The sequence below is a fragment of the Brassica oleracea genome, chromosome C6, assembly GCF_000695525.1.
Source record: "Brassica oleracea var. oleracea cultivar TO1000 chromosome C6, BOL, whole genome shotgun sequence".
Taxonomy (NCBI): Eukaryota; Viridiplantae; Streptophyta; class Magnoliopsida; order Brassicales; family Brassicaceae; genus Brassica; species Brassica oleracea.
The window spans coordinates 4,692,180-4,711,450 of NC_027753.1; the positions used below are offsets into that span (position 1 = coordinate 4,692,180).

Sequence of the window (19,271 nt, forward strand, 5' to 3'; positions counted from 1 at the left end):
TTAATTAAGCATTTAAGGCTTTTGTATGTGAAACTTTTATGTCACGACTAAGAAAAATTGGAATCAACATCATTTTGACTGAATAATGGTCTCTAGTAATAATGATATGAAATAAATTAAACATTAAACATTAATGAATAAGGTTAAAATAGATATTACATTAGCTTTCTTAATTGGTGTGCAATGTTGTAGAACGTCACTTATATCCGAACGGAGGGAGTATATAACTTTCGAAACCTTTGATCGGTTGTCATGGAGGGACAAATGCATCTAATCTATTGATTCTCTATGCATCTAATCTATTAATTTAGGGTTTAATATGCATTTAATCTATTAATTTAGAGTCCTATTTAAATTTTACCATGACATGTTTTAAATTTGGTCCTATTGAATATGTTGTGACTAAATATAAAACACATCATTACATTTACTAACATGACATATTAAGTAACAAGTATATATAATTTTTATAAAAATTAAATGTGCACATATTTCTATTATACAATTATATCTAACTTTTTTTTGAACACGAGAATTAATTAATTAGACCTCCAACCAAAACTAGTTGGGGAAAGCAGAGTACATAGCAGATTTGGCTAAAGTATCAGCCATAGAGTTTTGTGATCGCGGAATGAAACTAAAAGAAATGCGAGAAAAACGATAAGATAGAGCCTCGATGTCCCGAATGATTCCGTAGATATCCGCCGAGTGATACTTCGAGGAGAGGGCATTGATGAGTGCCTGACAGTCTGACTTGATGCAGATTAAAGTGATTCCAGCGTCGAGGGCGTGGAGGAGGGCTGACCGGATGGCGAGTGCTTCAGCCATCAGAGGTGATGAGATGTGTTCAAACATACGGGTGCCTTGTAGAGTGATAGTCTTCTCAGGTGTTAGGATATACCAGCCACACCCTGCTCTGTTCGTGGACGAGTGCCAGGCTGCGTCAGTGAAGCAGGCCGGTTCAGTGGTGATCGTGAGTGTCGGTGGTAATCGAGGATTCCGTGCGATAGGAGGATCAAGGCCTGGTAGTTGCGCTGCATTCCATTCCCGGGCGTTAGCAATGGCTTTGGAGAGAATATCAATAGGTTCAAAATTCCTGTTCTCGAAGATAAGGTAGTTCCTTGCTGTCCAAATTGCCCAGCAAATCCATGGGAAGATCGTTTCTTTGATTCCTAATGGCGGAAGGTTGATGTAGTTCGCTGACTCCAGAAAAATTGTTGCAAGAGTAGATGTATCTGTCAGTATGAACTCGTTTCTCCAGATACTTGCTGACCAGATTCGACGTGTGAACGCACAGTGGAGGAAGATGTGATCCGCCGTCTCTAGTTCACCACAGCGTCTACAAGAAATGTTGGTAAGCATTCCCCGTTTTGCTAGATTTTCTCCCAGCGGCAGGGCTCCATGGAATATCTTCCATAAGAACAGATGAAGCTTTGGGGAGGTCTTGCAGATCCAGATGCCTTTGTTTAACGCTTGCTCCGTAGTTTGTTGAGCTTCAGTGGCTTCGTTGTCCTCAACATGGATCATAGAGGCTGCTACGAAGTACCCAGACTTAACCGAGTATACTCCTGTCTTTGAAGCTAGCCACGCATAAGAATCAGGTGCTCCCGTAATACTTGGTCTGATACAGAGGATCTCAGGAAGAAGATGTGGCATAATGCTTGTTATTTGGTTGATATTCCATTCTCCACTTCCTCTGCAGATGAGATCAGATACAAACAAATCTTGGTCGCTTTCTTTTACTGGTCCAAACGGGACAGTAGGGTGATCAAGTCTTAGCCAAGGGTCCTTCCAGACCCGTGTTCCTTCCCCATTCCCTATGACCTTACCCAGTCGGGTAACCAATAGATCTCTACCCGCAATGATGCTCCTCCATCCGTGCGACATTGTCTTTGTTTCAGAAACCTGGAGGAAAGAAGCCTTAGTACAGTATTTGCCTCTTAGTATGCGGGACAGCAGGCAGTCGGGTTTTGTGATGATCCGCCAAGTTTGTTTGGCCAGCAGTGCCTTGTTGAAGGCCTGAATATCTCTAATACCTAACCCTCCGTGAGCTTTAGGCTTGATAAGCTTCTCCCAAGCCACCCAGCACATTTTTTTCTCCTCCGGTGACGAATCCCACCAAAATCTCGTTAGAGCGGATTGGATTCGATCGCATAAACTCATAGGAAGGAGGAAGCACGTCATAGAGAAAGAAGGAACCGCTGTAAGTACAGACTTCAACATAACCAGTTTGCCAGCGCTTGATAGGCGACGTGTAGCCCAAGAAGCCGCTTTGCTTCTGATACGGTCGACAATTCCGGTAAAAAGGTCCCTTTTTCGCCGACCGAAGTGTTCCGGGACATGGCCGTTTCTAGGCTCAGCTTTAACTGGAAGACTGTTCTCTGGACCACGTTGCGATAGCTTTGCGGCATCGCGAAAGCTTCGCGTCCATGGATAGGTTGGGATCAGCATTCCAGACTTCAGCAATTAGATTTCTAACCTCAGCGTTATCTTTCAATCTGCGGTCATACCTGAATAGCCGGTTCTTGCGTCGCTTTGCTGAGTCAAAGACCGTGATCACTGGTCTGTGGTCTGACGTATCAAAATTCAGGTAATGGCATCTGCCCGTAGGAAAACAGTCTGACCATGCTGGGTTAACTAGGACCCTGTCGAGCCGACAGAATACAAGGTGAGTTCGTCGACGCCCTCTCCACGATAAAGAGATGCCCGTGTGTTTGAGGTCGAATAGGTCGCAATTGGAAAGCATATTCCGAAAGGCTCCAAACGAGCCTTCTGCTCTCTCCGGTCCGCCAGATTTCTCGCTGTTGTCTATGATCTCGTTAAAATCTCCGGCTAATATCCATGCAGAGTTTCGTGATAGGGAGAGTGATATAAGGAGGTCCCATACCATAAACCGGTGTTGTGTTTCAGGATCTCCATAGACAAAGGTTGCAAAGAAAGATGACCCTTTATGATTAATGATAGTATCTATTACATTCTTGGATGAAGAGAGAATCTGTAAATCTATGTCTTGCTTCCAAAAGAGGGCAAGTCCGCCACTATTCGGCCTCTCCGGGGGAACCAAATGTGTATGCTCTGCCCCAAGGAAGTCAAGCTCTTGCAGTACGAAGGCATCCAGATTCTTTGTTTCCATGAGGAAGATTATATCAAGGGAAGCTTGTTGATTAAGCTCCTTGATCCGCTGAACTGTCGTGGGGTTCCCCAGTCCACGACAGTTCCAGCTTAGCATTGCTAAGGAAGATCGCGATTTCGCAGATGAAAATCCATCTGCGGTTTCGCTACTGGCGGGATCAGTGTAATTGGCGGAGCTGTGGAGGCGGTAGTTCTTCTCTGCTTCCTTGCGGGTTTTGGCGCTTGGGCTTTGGAAGTTCCCGGCGAGGTTTGTAGCTGGTTCAGATTTCTTTTTTTGGATCCCATACCAGCATAGACTTTTGGACTGAGCCTAACATGGGTACAAGACGCTCCCGACCTAGCCTCTTCTTCTCACTGGGTTTACACCCCCATTACTGGGACTTGTTGTCAGAGAAAAAGGGGCCGCATCCTGGTGGTTAGTAGGTGCTGGGGATGAGAGAGCCGCGTTGGTTGAAGCTTGGATAATATTCGCTGCGGTTTCTTCCACTGTACCGTCCAGTTCGCTTTGCAGCACTCGTTGTTGTCTAGCTGCCCTCTCTGTTGGGTCGTCGACGTTCAGATACTGTAGAGTAACTTCTCTCAGCTCTTCCATCACCTTTTCTCTAGATGGAATGTTCGGGGGCGTCAAGACATTATTCGCGACCAGGACCTGTTCTGAATGTTGTCTGGAGGCGCCCTTTTGTGATCGTTGAGCTGTTGCTTCATGATCTGGAACTGATGGTTTTGTTCTCCATCGGGGGCGAGATGATCGGCTGTTTGTTGCTCCGACTGTAGTTGCGTTTGCTATGCCTTCATTGAGTGGTGGGAAGTCCGTCCTGTCTAAATTACGTCCTAAAGAGGGCCTGGGTGAGTGGCTACTCCTTCGTTGCGAGGTTGCTTCCTGATCCGCTAGTGTGGATTTGGCTTTCCACTGAAGTCTCGGGGAGTTACGACGGTTGTCTCTATCCTCCTGTCGATGCTCTCCTCCATTTTGATGCAGACGGCGCCTTGAGTATGGTGGGGAGTAGTAAGCATGTTCTCTCTGCTCATTTGGGGGCGCAGAGATCTCATTTGCTGCAGTCTGAATAGCAGGTTGAGCTGGGGGGGCTAACTTATTCCTCGGTCCCGTTGGGTGAGGTGCAGCTGCTGAGATTCTCTCACCGAATGGTCTCCCATGACGGTCGTATCTTTGTTGAAACGGTCGATTATGCGGCATAATGTGCTCCCTAGACTCCCGCAGGGGGGAGCGCCTGGCGGTTAGAGATTCCGTTCGTTGCATAGGAGCTACACCATTATCAGTATGAGTGTTTGCGGCATCACTTGGTTTCTCAGGGCACTGGGATTGTAGGTGGGAGAGACGAAAGCAGTAGGTGCAGTGGTTTCCCAATCTCTCATACTCCAGAGTGATTATACTTTCTTCGCCAGTATCGAAATCCAGAGTGGGTTCCATTGCCAAAGGTTTCAGGCCATCCACAATAACCCTGACGCGTGCTGAGGACCGTGTGACGGCATAGCTCTCAAGTTCTCCAAGTTCTAGGCCAATGTTTCTGACCACTTTCTCATGCCAGTAATGTAAAGGGATGCCTCTGATATTTATCCAGAACGGTATCTGAGATGGGAAAGTTGGTGAGATGATTGGTTCCCATCGTTGGACGATGAGCATCCATCGTCCAAATTGATAGGGGCTGTTACGCAAGACCTCCTGAATGTCTTCCTCCGCCTCAAAACGAAACTGAAAGCAGTCTCTTCCTAGGTCAGAGCTGGATGATGGATCGACGTCCCATTTCTTAGCCAAATAAGGTAAAACCGAACTCATCTTTTGTTCCTAGGGTTAGTGAGACGTCCGACCAGTGTGAGTAAATTGTTTTTGATGAGTTCTGATGGATCGAAGTCAGGAGCACGTATTCTGATTCTCTGGGGAGCTGTTGGGTTTCCTGTGATGGTTTTACCCTTTTCTTCAGCCGTAAAGCGTCTAGCCATTGCAAACTAGGGATGCAAAGGGAGACAGAGACAGGCCTGTGGGAAGTGTTGATGTTGTCTTTCGTACGGTGCACGGTAGTACGTTTTGAGGTGACTATCAGGTTGCCAAAGTATAGATGTTGGAACTTAGAAGCGAGGTGAAGCAGAGTATGAAGTAGGTGCAAAATCAAGGTTTAGATTTAGAGGAGTGATAGTCGACTCTAAGCCCTCTCTAACAGTCCAGGAGGGAGGTTAGATCATCTTGTGTGGGGGGGGGTAGGAAGCCAAGGCTGGTGTTTAGGACACTTGGTGGGGAAGGCAGATGCCTTGCCGGCTATTGCCGGCGAAACGGTGAGGAAGAATTACAACCAGTGGTATTGCAAATTTTGAAAAGTTTCCCAAAAGGTGGTAGAAACCAAGTTGGTGAAAAAATCAGAGGGAAAGTGATACGAAAACATTGTCAAAAAGGGAAGCAAACCGGGTAGCTGCAAACCGTGGGTGGTGAAACCGGGTTTACTCAGACTGTCTCGATAAGGGCGCTGGAGAGAGTTTGGCTGACTTAGAGAGGATGTGGCGAGCTTTAAAACAACAAAAAATCAGATAAGACCGAGTACAATTATATCCAACTTATTAATCTATTTTACCGTCAACAAATATTACATACGTACTAATGACCTATTAATGATATCAACTACAAACCAGATATCAATGATTTCTCTTCATATACACTATCATCATGGGTTGATTTCATCAAACACAACCCACATACACCTAATCATCCCTGGATTGATTTTATCAAACATAACCCTATGTTTAAAAAGTTTCTGGAACATGACATATTATATCCTTTAGCTTTCTGCGTCATAACATAAGTTGCTTTAGCTTTCAAGAAAAACAAAATAAGTTGCTTCCCACACTGAATCGTTAATATATTGAGATTTCGATTATCTCGAGCTATTTTGGTTTGAATGGTTTGTTCCTCTATCAAGAGCTCTTTCAAGTTTTTTTTTGTTTTTTGCTTCTTTTTTTGTTTTTTGCTTTTCATGTCTATATCAGCAGGCGTAGAAGACGATGTGTTTAATTTTTAACATCGGTTTACCTGGTTTCCTTTTCAATCCAACTGTTTCAAATCAAAACAATAACTGAATTTGGTTAGTCCACTTCAAATCAGTATATTCTTAAAAATGAATTTTGAATATATATATTCTCATTTCAAATTGTAAAATTTTAGTTTTCTATTTACCATAACAACCTTGTAATAACATATTTATACTAATTTTTTGGTAACATTCAAATATTAAAAAAAACTGAAAATTTGTTATAAAAGATATTCTTTCGTTAAAGTTTTGGAGATGAAGAATATTCTTTAGCATCACTATAACCATTACCGAAAAGAGTTTATCGGCAAACAAATCTTCGCAATAATTGATTAGATATAAGTGCAACTAAATTCGTATATCTAACTTTAAATAGCTGAATCGTTTTTAGTATCTTATGATAACGATTTTTAAAGTATTAATAAAAAAGTTAATGAGTTTATGTTTGCTTTCATGATGAAAGTTCTGGATATGCTTCTGTGCGAGTGATCACAAGAAAGCCTCTTAAGAGTTTAGATTATTCTATGCGCTCTTTTCTTGAAGCTCAAATTTCTTATAGACACGTTTTTATGCGTTTGCTAATAAAGAGTTAAAGACTTTTAAAAGACCGTATAAAAAAGGCTTAATGATGGTCTGGAAATGCTTCTTAACGATGTTCTTGAGTTAAAGACTTTTACAAGACCGTATAAAAGACCGTCTAGATTTGATTGATTCCGAGTATTAAGAAGTATTTAACGTTGCTAATTGCATGCATATGAAGTTTTAATGACAATATAACATTCCAAACCTTTGATCTGTTGTCATGTGTGGAAAAAATGCATTATGTTGCGATGGTGGACAAAAAAAAACCTCCAATTTTCATATGTTTAGTCCTTAACCACATATATTTTCATGTCTTTAGCTCTTGAGTAAATGGGTCCGAAACTGATTCGGGTACGAGCCGACATATCCATTTAAGGAAAGTAAAAAATGAAACCGGGTCAGTCCTAATAAGGAAGGTAACGAAACCCTTGGCGCACACGCATATATCTCAAAACAAAGACAAACCCTTAATAACCGAGTCTCCTCCTCCGTCTTCTTAGCTTCTTCGCTTTAATATCCCTCCGACTTTGCTCTCTTTTCTTTTCGAACAAGTGTGCAGCAACCATGGCGGGCTTTGCACCACCGAATGTGACAGCACAATTCCACTCAAAGACCAAAATCGAAGAGAAAGTGGACTACTCAAACCTCCCTTGCCCTAAACCCTACGAAGATATCCACCTCGAAGCTACCAGTTGAGTACCACACAAAGACACTCTGTCTTCTTGGGTTTCTGATTTATGGGTCTTTCTTTTACTATCTACTTTTGGAAACCTAAATCGAAATATGTGTTGCGCTTTAAGACTTATGCCGCTCTTCTAAACCTATAGATAACCTTAAAAGTTATGACCTTTGACCTGTTTCTTGTTAATGGTTTTGACACAACTTAACTTGGGTGGGGTTTCTTATACTTTTCAAGTATTATCTATCCTTAAGTAAGACTGTGTGGGTTTTGATTTCACTTTGCAGAGTCTCTAAAGCCAGAACACTTTGAGGGTTTCCGCCTCGACTACACCAAGAGGATGAACCATAAGTTTTCTCTTATTCATAGGTACATTGAGTTTTGGTTTTTTAAAAAGTATACTTTTTTTTATAAAAAAAAAAAAGCATATTTGTGTGTCCTAAGTAACTAAGCTTGTGAGTTGATGTTTCAAAAACAGCTTACTGATGGGAAACAGTGAACGTCCTGCTGAACGATCTCAGCATATTTTCAAGACTCCAACTTCCAGTTATGAATTTGGTGCAAATTTCATTGACCCAAAGGTGTATACTTTTTGTTTGTTTGTGGTATTTTACTATTCTGTTTGTCATCAACAAGTTGTAATTAACATTTACCAACTTGTAAACCAGTTGATGCTTGACGGGAGGCTCATGATGGATGGTACAGTTATTGCGAGATTCAATAGCGTTTTAAAGGAGAACTTCACCATCAAGACTACTGCTCACGTACAACAAGTTTCATATTGTGTTGTTCTTCTGCTCTAATTAGCCTCTTTTTTGTCAGTAACCATAAACTGTTTCTTTCTTTCTTTTTCTCTCTGCCAGCTGACAAATGAGCTAGATAAGTCGCAAGGCGTGTTCACCGTTGATTACAAGGTGCGTAGTTATTTCTGTTCAATATTTTTGTTTATATCTATGAACCCATGTTTGATTCTTTTAGATTGTCACATTATGTTTTCTAGGGGTCCGACTACAGAACTCAGTTTCAGCTTGGAAACTACAGGAATCAGTTTGAGCCTGGAACCAGCTCCCTGTTCAGAGCTAACTATATTCAGGTGTGAAATGAACTACTTGCCCTTGCTATTACGCTTTACCATCTTAAGTGTATCGTTATGTTATGTACTGAGATGTTTTCTTTTGTTAGCATTAGATAACCTTTTTGTTAGTTACTAAAATATTAACTCTTTTCTTTCCACTGCGAATTTAATATATAAATATTTTTTTATTGCAGCATGTCACACCCAAGCTATCTTTAGGTGGCGAGGTTTTATATCTTAGTGAGCATAGGAAGTCGGTTGTTGGTTATGTGGCTAGATACGAGACTGATAAAATGGTACAACGCTTTCTTCTCCAAATTAATTAGAATAATCTGTACAAACTTCTCAACCTTCTCTTCTTTTGATCTTCAAGCTAATTTTCAATATTATATTTTACAAACAGGTTGCCTCTGGGCAAGTTGCTTCCTCTGGTGTGGCTATCATGAACTATGTTCATAAAGTTACAGACAAGGTAAAACATTCCAGTCTCATCTTTATTGAGTGGATAAGCTAAAAACTCATGATGTTTTTTTCTTTGTAATCAGATCTCTCTAGCAGCAGATTTCTTTTACAGCTTTATGTTAAGAGATGGTGCAGCTAGTGTTGGGTATGACCTGATGTTCAGACAGGTACATAGCGCCTTTGTCCTGTTGGAGTCTTGAAATAACAAACAACAAAGAAATGTTCTAACTTGGTGTATTTTTTCTTGTTGGGGTTTGGTTTTAGAGTCGAGTAAGAGGAAAGATCGATTCTAATGGTGTTGTTTTTGCTCACGTGGAAGAACAATTGTGTCCTGGACTCGGTTTGCTTCTATGCGCTGAGGTAAAGAAAATAACTCTAAGCATGCGGTTTCATGGTCATGAATGTTATAATGATTGGTTTATTAAAAGGAATGCATTTTCTTGAATAATCAGGTTGATCATGTGAAGAAGGATTACAAGTTTGGTTTGGGTGTTAAATACGAAAGCCTCTAGAATTTGTTTTCTTAGGCGTTGTTTATCCTCAAAGAGTTATCAGCTTAGGAGGCACTCCCTCTCTCTCTCACACACTCTTTGTTTAAGGTTTTAAGTGTTTTTGTGTATTGCTTCCAAAAGAATATACTACTAGGCAAGAAGGTTTCCTCAATCCCAATACGTTTTTTTAATCTAATGTGTTAACTTTTGATTATTTCTTTTCTGTGTTCTTGCAATATAAATCTTATACCGACACTAAAAACAGTCTTTGAAAAGAATTAACAAAATAATTTATATCTAAGCACTGAACTTACATTTCTAAACCATGAATTGTGATAACTGCACCCTTTGTTTTACTTTACATTTACATGTTAAACAAACATAAAGTAATTTTTTTTGTTTGTATATAATATCCTTAAAATTTGGAGAATAGAAGAATTAATACAACAAATCATTTTTAAATTCAAAAATAGAAAAATAAATAATAGCACTAATTTCAGTAAAAATAATAATAAAGAATAATCTAGTTTGTATGTTTTGGAGATCATTTGAGATTGAGCAGAATCAATAACTAATTTAAGAGAACTTTTAATTAGAGGTACTACATAAATTTTAAATTAGTTGAAAATATTTCATGAAATTGGAAATATTTTTTAAAACAAATAAAAGGTTGAACTAATTATATTATGGAAAATAAAAATTTGAAATACTTACTTATTAAAAAAAAATCAAATTTTAGTCATGGATCCGACAGAAGAGTTTTAATTTATTATCTCATTGCATTGCTTATCTGCCCAAGAATATATTGTGGATTATGATTAAAGGCTGCAAATGAGTAAAGCAGATCAGAAAATGGAGATCTAACATGAAATGCAGATCAAGCAGAACAATTGCAAATCAAGTAAATTATGTAGAACAAATGCAGATCAAGAGATTATGTTGAACAAATGAATTTCTAATTCATCAAACTAATTTATTGAATAATCATATTTAATTACATCTTGTAAATTTTAAAAAATAATGTAAGTTAAATATATAAAACAAAATATTAGTTCTAATTAAAAAGAAAAAAATACATACATGTGTTGTAATATATATGTTAGAAACAAATTGAAACTTTTATTGAATATTATTAGGGATAATTTGCAAAATGGGATAATTTGCAAAATACCCTATTTAGGATTTGAAATTTGAAAAATATATTGTCTTTATTATTTTTTTGAAAACTACACTTTCTTTAACGTAAATTTACCTTTTTACCTCAATTTGATATTTCAATAATTAATATATAAATTTGAAATTAATAAGAAAAGTACGAAAACACGGTTTATATAGATTTTAATTTATTTTGTTAACTTTATATAAACACAAGTCATGTCTCGTTCTATACAAAATTTTCATTCTTTCTTGAAGCCGAGGCCAAGTAAGTTCTTCTAATATGATATTCACATATGTGTTTATTTTGTTTTACTTTAAATATGAAAAAAGAAGAACACTAATTATCATTGGTTTCACATTCTTAGTTTCACAAACAAACACAATGGCGTTATCATTTGAAACAAAACAACTGTGTTGTTCTTTCTTCCAAAATTTAAACGAGACTTCCGAAGAAACAAGATTGTCTACCCAAAACATTGTGTATTTCAAGTGGCTTCTCAATGCGAACAGACGGGATTAGTTCAAAATAATCAACCTTATTGCAAAATAAAAACTAAAACAGTTATCAAAACCTAGAGTAACCAAAACCAAATTTTGCAGAAAAAACGTTTAGAACAGAAAAAATTTTAGAACATAAAAACATCAAATTCCAAAGTCGCAATGTACCGGCACGATTGTGTCTTGTACAATGACATCTTGACCAAGCTTGTTTCCGTGCTTTTTTTGAGCTATTGATTGTTTTCCAAAACATTCACATCTTGAGCAAGCTCTCTGATATGCCGCACACAAGTATGACTTTGAGTAGTACTGATAACAAATAACCCAGGGTTCAAAAAGACGAGACACATTTTACGTTTTTTTTTTCAAAATAATAAAAAATACATTTAAGATATATTAAGGAGATATGAGAAAGATATTGTGTAGTATTTTAAACAAAATATTCTCTAACGACTTTTTAAAAATTATTTTTTTTAAAATGATTTAATAGGAACTGAAAAATATTAAGATTGGACAATTTGGTAAATTTATATATAAATAAGTGTATTTTTCAAAAAGCTTAAACAATGGAGTATTTTTCAAATTATATTCTTATTGAAGTGTATTTATCCAAATTTTCCCTATTATTAATTCGAAACTTTAATTTATTTTTAACATATTAAAATTTTTATAATTCAGTAAAAAATAACTACTTCAAAACATATTTTGATTATTTTTTTCATTTGAATGAATGTAGATATATAAATAACATGAAAATTATAAAACAATTGATCAAACAAAAAATAAAAATGCATGCATGTGTTATAATACATAGTATTCAACTTTCACTAAACATAATTTATATTTAACTATCTTTAGGAATGTTATGTAAAACAACCTAAAATTAATCAAATAAAAGATAAAAATGCATGCATATGTCATAATATATTTGTAGAGAATGAGTAAAAGTTTTTACTGAATATTGTTGAATACAAATTCTGACTTATTTTAAACATATTATTTTTATATAATTCATTTAAGAAGCTAATTAAAAATGTATCTTAATTTTTTGAATTGTTACTTATGTATATAGATTTATGAGTCAAGTTGAAAATATAAAAATAATTAAGCACAAATAAATATAATGCATGTATTAATATATAAAATTGATAAAATAAAATATTATATGCATGTATATGTTATAATATATCTTTAGAGAATAAAAAAAAATTTAACTTATTTTTAATCAATAGAATAAAGTATTATACGTTCTATGGATAATAAGATGTGTTACAAAAAAATAAGATAATATGCGAAAAATCTGCTTTTGACCCAAAAAAATCTACACCTCCCATTGGACATCTGACCATCGACATTTTTCTTCCCTTACTTTTACCTTGCAGTTCAAAAAGTAACACATTTCTAATTTATATGCAGTACACTAATTTTTTATTAACTTTTTTAGTTTTACATTTTTATTTGTGAATGGGTACAAAATATAGTTTCTTTTGCATCATTATTTGGTATGCATATCTCATGTCTCCCTCCTGCTGTACATTCATACCTTTAATATGCATGCATATTTTTATTATTTTATCATTTAATTTTTGTTCTGCAATTAATAAGTTGAATGGAGAATAAATGTAGAACAATCTGCATCATTACTTAGCTGTATTTTGTTTTGCACTGCATTCAAACCCTAAATGATCTCTGAGTCTTAGCAATTATAACTTTTGGATCTTTTTAAAAGTGAAGAAACAAGAATATAAGTTTTGAATTGTCAAGTCAATGTAACAAACAAAGTAAAATACTTAATATGACCTATTTACCATTTTGGAGATTTCAATTGTTTTTTTGGAAGATTTGATTGGTAAATACGATATTGAAAAAGCTAGGGTCGGCATTGGTGGATCCTACAAATTTTGTTAAACAATTTTGTATTACCATTTTCTTCTAGTTTTTATTCCAATCAGAACAATACGAAGTGAAATCTTGTTGTAGTTAAATTTATAGACATAATATTTTATAAAGAAATTTTTGTTGATATATTTCAACTTGATAGTATATAGTAGCTACTTTAAAAAGCAATTAACATAATAAAATTATCATATTTGACGAAACGAACTAATTAGATTGTCATCATATCACTAACACTAACGATCTACATGAAATGTGAACAAGATTAAAGAAGAACTAAAGTCTAAAACAGATGAAGTAGCAAATGAGAACGGAGAACAAACAGAGGAGCAAGACCTGAAGGAGGCGGAGAGGAACGGCGACAAACAGGCGGAGAGGAACGGCGACAAATAGGCGGAGAGGAACGGCGACGAAGGAATCTTGCGAATCGCACAAACTAAGCAAATCTTATGAACGACGAACGGCGAGAGTCGAGAGAGCCCTTATAGCCTTTTCTCCATCGACGGAAGCCCTAGAATTGTTTTTGACTGGACGGGCCAGTGTCCATAAAGCCCACCTGACGATGAAACCGACCCTCTCTAAACACATATTCATGCAAATATAATAACATTGATTAAATATGTTATTTACTTTCAGCCGTTTCGGTTTGGTGTTCATAGAAAAAATACTAATTTGGATGAACATCATCTTACAAACGAAAATTAGTTGTTCATGAAATACACAAAATTCTCCTAAATTCAAAATCAAAAACATAGAAAGTCCGCTAATTAAACATAATTAATAACTCCATAAGATAAAGAGCAAATTTTGAATGGGAGAGATGATGATGCAGATGACACCCTGTTTATCGAATACTTTGATCCGACAACTATCATAATCTCGAGGGATGACAACGAACATTTCCAATATACTCATGCCCATTCGAGCCGTATATCACCACATGTGCTCGTCCGATGACAGTGACACAACAGTCGTTTTCCATCGTCAAAGTAAATTTGTCGTCGGGGATGTTGGGCATGTTAATACGGAGAAATATGCCGCCGTCTGAAAACTGCTTTGACTCGTATGCACTCTTTGGTCCGTCCATCACTGAAAGTTACGGTATTATGACTGTACCCGTGAAAGTCGGATCTGTTAAGTGTTTATTCACAAAACATCGATATTAATATGCAAGTCTATTACGAAAGAAACACATTCATGCTATGTGGCAATGGATATGGATAAAATGCATATCAGGGCCAGTGCCACGGTGGCCTATACACAAAATTAATGAAGTTAATTATGAGTTTTCATGTTTTTAATTTACATCACAATTACAAAATAAAATAGAATATATAAAATCGAATACCTTGTGGGCCATGTCCAAGGAGATGACCTGCAAAATTAAATAAAAATATATGGTTTTCAAAATGAGTCAAAGTAAAAAATATATGTAAAAATAATAAATCAAACTACCATAAACATACGGACATACCTAGAGGATGGTCACCTATCGACTGTCACAATAAATTCAAAAAATATCCCATGAGCATATTACTTAAATACTTCAATAATATGCATGCTCTTTAAAATAAAATTTATTTATTAAAGAACCCTAATGACAAGATCTCTCTTTTGTTACAAAGACAACAATAACCATAAAATCATTTACCTTTTGGGTCATACACACAAATTAAGTGAGGTACCAAAAATAATTTAATAAATAATCACGAAAATATACACAGAATAATATATTTATTAAAGAATGAAAAAATTAGTTAAAATATTGGAAACATATGAAGTAGAGGGTGGGCACTTTACCCGATATTCGAGTGGCACTCGAACCCGATCCGAAAAACCCGAACCGAAATCTGAACCAAAGTAGCCGAATATCCGAACGGGTATTGAATTAGGAGAGATTGGATATCCAAATCCGAACGGGTAATATCCGAACCCGAATGGATATCTGAAATAACCGAACATATGTATAATTAACCTTATATTTCTAGTTTACATCTCTCATTTTATATAGAATATTTATATTGATACTACACATATTTTAAGTTCATATGATATACATACAATTACGGAGAAAATGATTTGCTACTCACTTAAAATGCATGTCAACCTTTTTATTTCAAGAATTAACAAAAACTTACATCAAAATTTTAAAAACAATAACCAAATTAATGTCTTTTTAGTTTCAAAATGTTACGTCGAAATCTATTAACCATTCAATCTATTAAAAATAAAAATAAAAAAATAGTTAAATGAAAGCTATATTTTTAAATACAAGAAATTTGAGAAATGAAAATTTAATTTTGTTTTTTCAAAATCTAAATATCTGAACCCGATCCGAAATAACCGAACCCAAACTAAAAATATCTGAACCTGACCCGAAGTACAGAAATACCCGAACGGGTTCTACATCTCTATACCCCAATACCCAAAAATCCGAAATACCCGATCCGAACCCGAACGGATACCCGAACGCTCACCCCTAATATGAAGGTAGGCCTGGGCATTCGGGTACCCGTTGGCATTCGGGTCGGGTTTTTCGGGTTTTCGGATTTTCGGGTTTACGCTTCTAGGTCCCATACTAAAATTTTATTAGTACGGGTCGGGTTCGGATAATAACACTTCGGGTTCGGTTCAAAATTGTATTGCATCATAAAACCCATAAAGTAATCATATATCGTACGGATTCGGGTTATATCGGTTCGGTTCGGATATAACCAAAGTAAAAAACAAATTTTTTGAAGTAAAACATAAAGAAAAATATCTAAATTAAATAAAAATTAATCTCTCACATATAAAATTGATAAAATAATAATAAAATGTTAAACCAAGAATGAAAACAGACATCATTTGTAAACAATATGTATTGCCTTATAGAGAGTAGACTTTTTATTTCAATGAGCAAATTATAAAATACTTATTTATAACTAATTGTGTACTTAAAGCATTTATTAGAATTTTAATATTTATTATTATATATAATATTACCACAAATATTAAATTTAATAATTGGAATACTTATATATATTTCAAAATATTTATATTGACTATTAATTTCGGATTTTTTGGGTTACCCGTTCGGGTTCGGTTAATAACACTTCGGGTTCGGATATTTTTTGTACCACCCTACAAGACCCGTTCGAGTATTTTTACGTTTCGGATCGGATAACGGATCGGGTTTTACAGTTCGGGTTCGGTTCGGATTTCGGGTTCCGGATTTTATGCCCAGGCCTATATGAAGGCATGATAAAGTTCCGAGAGAAGTTCTTGTTCCAGTTGAGACAATACCAGAAAGAAAAAGAATTTATTATGTTTTTAATGTCAAAATTAGTTTATTGTGATCATCTACAATGGGGGTGTTAACTAAAAGATTCAACAGTTAAATCACCACAATAAAGGTGTTGAAAAATAAAATTTGATGTTGTGAATTATTTGGTGTTGAATAAATTCGACATATTGAATAAAAAAAGTAGGGACCACCGACGACACATGACACTTTCTAAGAATTTTTGATATTTTCATTTTCTATTAATTATTTAAAACCAAATATCTCACTATAAATTAAATAATTTATTTTAATTTTTATACGAAAATTTATCATTTTAAGTGCTCTATATATAAAGATTAGGTATATTTAATTTGGATATAGAAAAAATGATTATTAATTAGTAAAATAAGTTGTTGAATTATATTAAACAAAACTATTGTATGGTGTAGTGTGTGTTGAATGATGAGCTGGAAGAAAAAGAAGATGATGAAGAGTGTTAAAAGATGAGATGGAGGATGTTGAATCTTGAAACCATTGTGGATAGTCTAAAATTGGGTAGTTAATTTTTTTATTCAACAGTTTAAACTATTATAAGAGATAGTTTGATTTTTAAAATGCATATGTGGATTGAATAGAGTTGAAAACATTCAACTAGATTAATTAAATAACTTATTTTTATTTCAACTAGACTTATTTTTGGGACCATCGGTGACAAATGACACTTTCTAAATATTTCTTATTTTTATTTCCTCCTAATTACTTAAAATCAATAGACTCATTATTAATTAAATGACCTATTTTTATTTCATATATAAATTTTTATTATTTTGAATTCTCTATAAACAGATACTAAGTTTATTTATTTTGAATATAAAAATAATTATTAATTAGTAAAATAAGATGTTGAATTTTATTAAACAAAACAATTGTATTGTTTAAATTTGAATATATGTCGAATGATGATGTGAAAAAAAAAGATGATGTGAAATGTTAAAAGATGAAAAGATGGTGTTGAATGTTATAACTAATGTATATAGTCTAAGTAATTATTCATTAATCCACAAATTCAAACAAGTTGAGTCAAAAAATCCATAAATGGGAATGGTTGCTTTAGAAAGCTTCCATCTATTCTATTAAAATAGAAGTTACAACAACATTTCATCTGTGATTTTTTTTAAAAAATTTATTATCCCTTAGAAAATTACTTAAATGAATTTTTGTATACATACTTAAATTATTTTAAATATCCTAAATAAATCAAATAGATATTCTCATATTTTCTCTGAATTACATCTGAATAAAATCTTTTCATATCTGTCTACTTACAATATAAATATATATTTCATCTCTTTCTTATTAGTAGAGAAACAATTTGAAACACTAACATTTATTTTGCACGTTATTTACAGCCATGTCATGCCGACCTCAGGCCTCCACGATTATCCTCACCCTAAATAATTAACTACTCTTTCTTAACTAGACTAATTACATAAAATTCCACTCACAAATATGGACCAACATATTAACCAAAAAAATTAGACAAGTTGCATACACAAATACGATTAGACCAATACGTTATGTAAAAGTGTAGAACTTATTTTACTGATAGAAATTTTTTATTTGCCCATATATACATATGAGGACACCAACATTTATTTTCGAATGATTGCAATTAGTGTACAAGTATTTTCTTGGACCAACTCTTCATATATTTTCTTGAACGACCTACAAGAGATCAATCCGATTCCGGTTACATAGCAAAGATTGTGTTTCATCTGTATGTGTAAACCTTTCCTCACTACTTGTCTTAAAAAATGTAAATATTTTAAGTTTTAAGAGATTATCATTGAAACCTAGAAATATTGCAAACAATTTATGGCACATAAGTAGACATTCTAGTGAACAACAAACAAAAATTGACTATTACAGTGAACAACAAACAAACACTGACAATTACACTGAGTTCTTTCTAATTTTGTTCCAAACCTAATCTTTTCACCATCTCTCCCACCGTACAAAACATTTCTCCTATAAGTGTGAGGGAACTTGTGGAAGACGAGCTCACAGAAGCAGAGGATGAAGCACATGAACTCGCACCCTCGTTCTGGACACCCTCGTTCGGGACTCAATCCTCCTCGTTACTCATAATGTGCAAGGGTCTATGCCAGCATCTGAAGTAATTGCACTTGGAACAACTATAAAAAAGTTTGCCAGGATTTTTCGTTGTCTTACTAAGCTGCATGCATGTCGGTATGTTACAGTTCAGACACATGAATTCCAAAAAATAAATATCATCTTCCCCAGACCACACGACATCTCGGCATTTATTATGTTTGCACTGTAAAAGCAACCAGTCATTCTTGATTTCGAAAGAGGGTTGACACCATAACGACACATCTCATGGTTAAATGAAAGTTCGCCGGGTGGGTGGATATGTAGACATTCTCCTGTAAGATATTTAAGCATTTGTAAGGCAATAGTTGTATACTCGTAGAAACAACCATTTTATACTGACTTCACAACTTCACCAAAAGCCAACACCTAAAGCTAAACAGCCAGCATTGCAGCATGTCATGAATCATAAGGCTCGGCCACATAAGTTCACAAAACAAACAACTACTCATATTACAAATTACACAACACACCCAAGTAAACAAAACTACGACTTTTGCAACTCTGAAACCACAGTCTCTACTCAAACCATTGTTCATTGTGCAAGGAACAAAACTAAAAAAGTACATAAGGCATAGAAAGATGATATTATCATTACGACTATGAATCAACAAAGATATACATTTTGGGTTAGTGCTTTTGAATCAACAAAATGAGTCACACTGAACCAGCAGCAGAAGTCCTTGTCGGGTAGAACATTTTGGCTTAATTTCTATCAGAATATCAGATTTTAGCCAAGACTTACCCGGAAAATTTCCAGCATAAGAAAAAAAAAAGACTTCTAAAATTATGATCTAAATGTCTCATACCTCTTTCGAGTTTCTTC

At 35.2% G+C, this 19,271-nt stretch overlaps 2 protein-coding genes across 2 annotated transcripts; one reads left to right on the plus strand and one right to left on the minus strand.

The window, feature by feature from the left end:
* Positions 1-561: 561 nt before the first annotated feature.
* On the minus strand, positions 562-2,091 carry LOC106297275. The gene has a single exon (XM_013733551.1). The coding sequence runs from the start codon at positions 2,089-2,091 to the stop codon at positions 562-564; it is 1,530 nt and encodes a 509-aa protein (XP_013589005.1).
* Positions 2,092-7,313: 5,222 nt separating this feature from the next.
* Positions 7,314-9,621, plus strand: LOC106297276 (probable mitochondrial import receptor subunit TOM40-2). Its single transcript, XM_013733552.1, has 11 exons — positions 7,314-7,440; positions 7,716-7,797; positions 7,907-8,009; positions 8,097-8,192; positions 8,292-8,342; positions 8,429-8,521; positions 8,698-8,799; positions 8,907-8,975; positions 9,049-9,132; positions 9,230-9,325; positions 9,418-9,621. The coding sequence occupies exons 1-11, from the start codon at positions 7,314-7,316 to the stop codon at positions 9,475-9,477; spliced, it is 963 nt and encodes a 320-aa protein (XP_013589006.1). The 3' UTR covers positions 9,478-9,621.
* Positions 9,622-19,271: the final 9,650 nt, after the last annotated feature.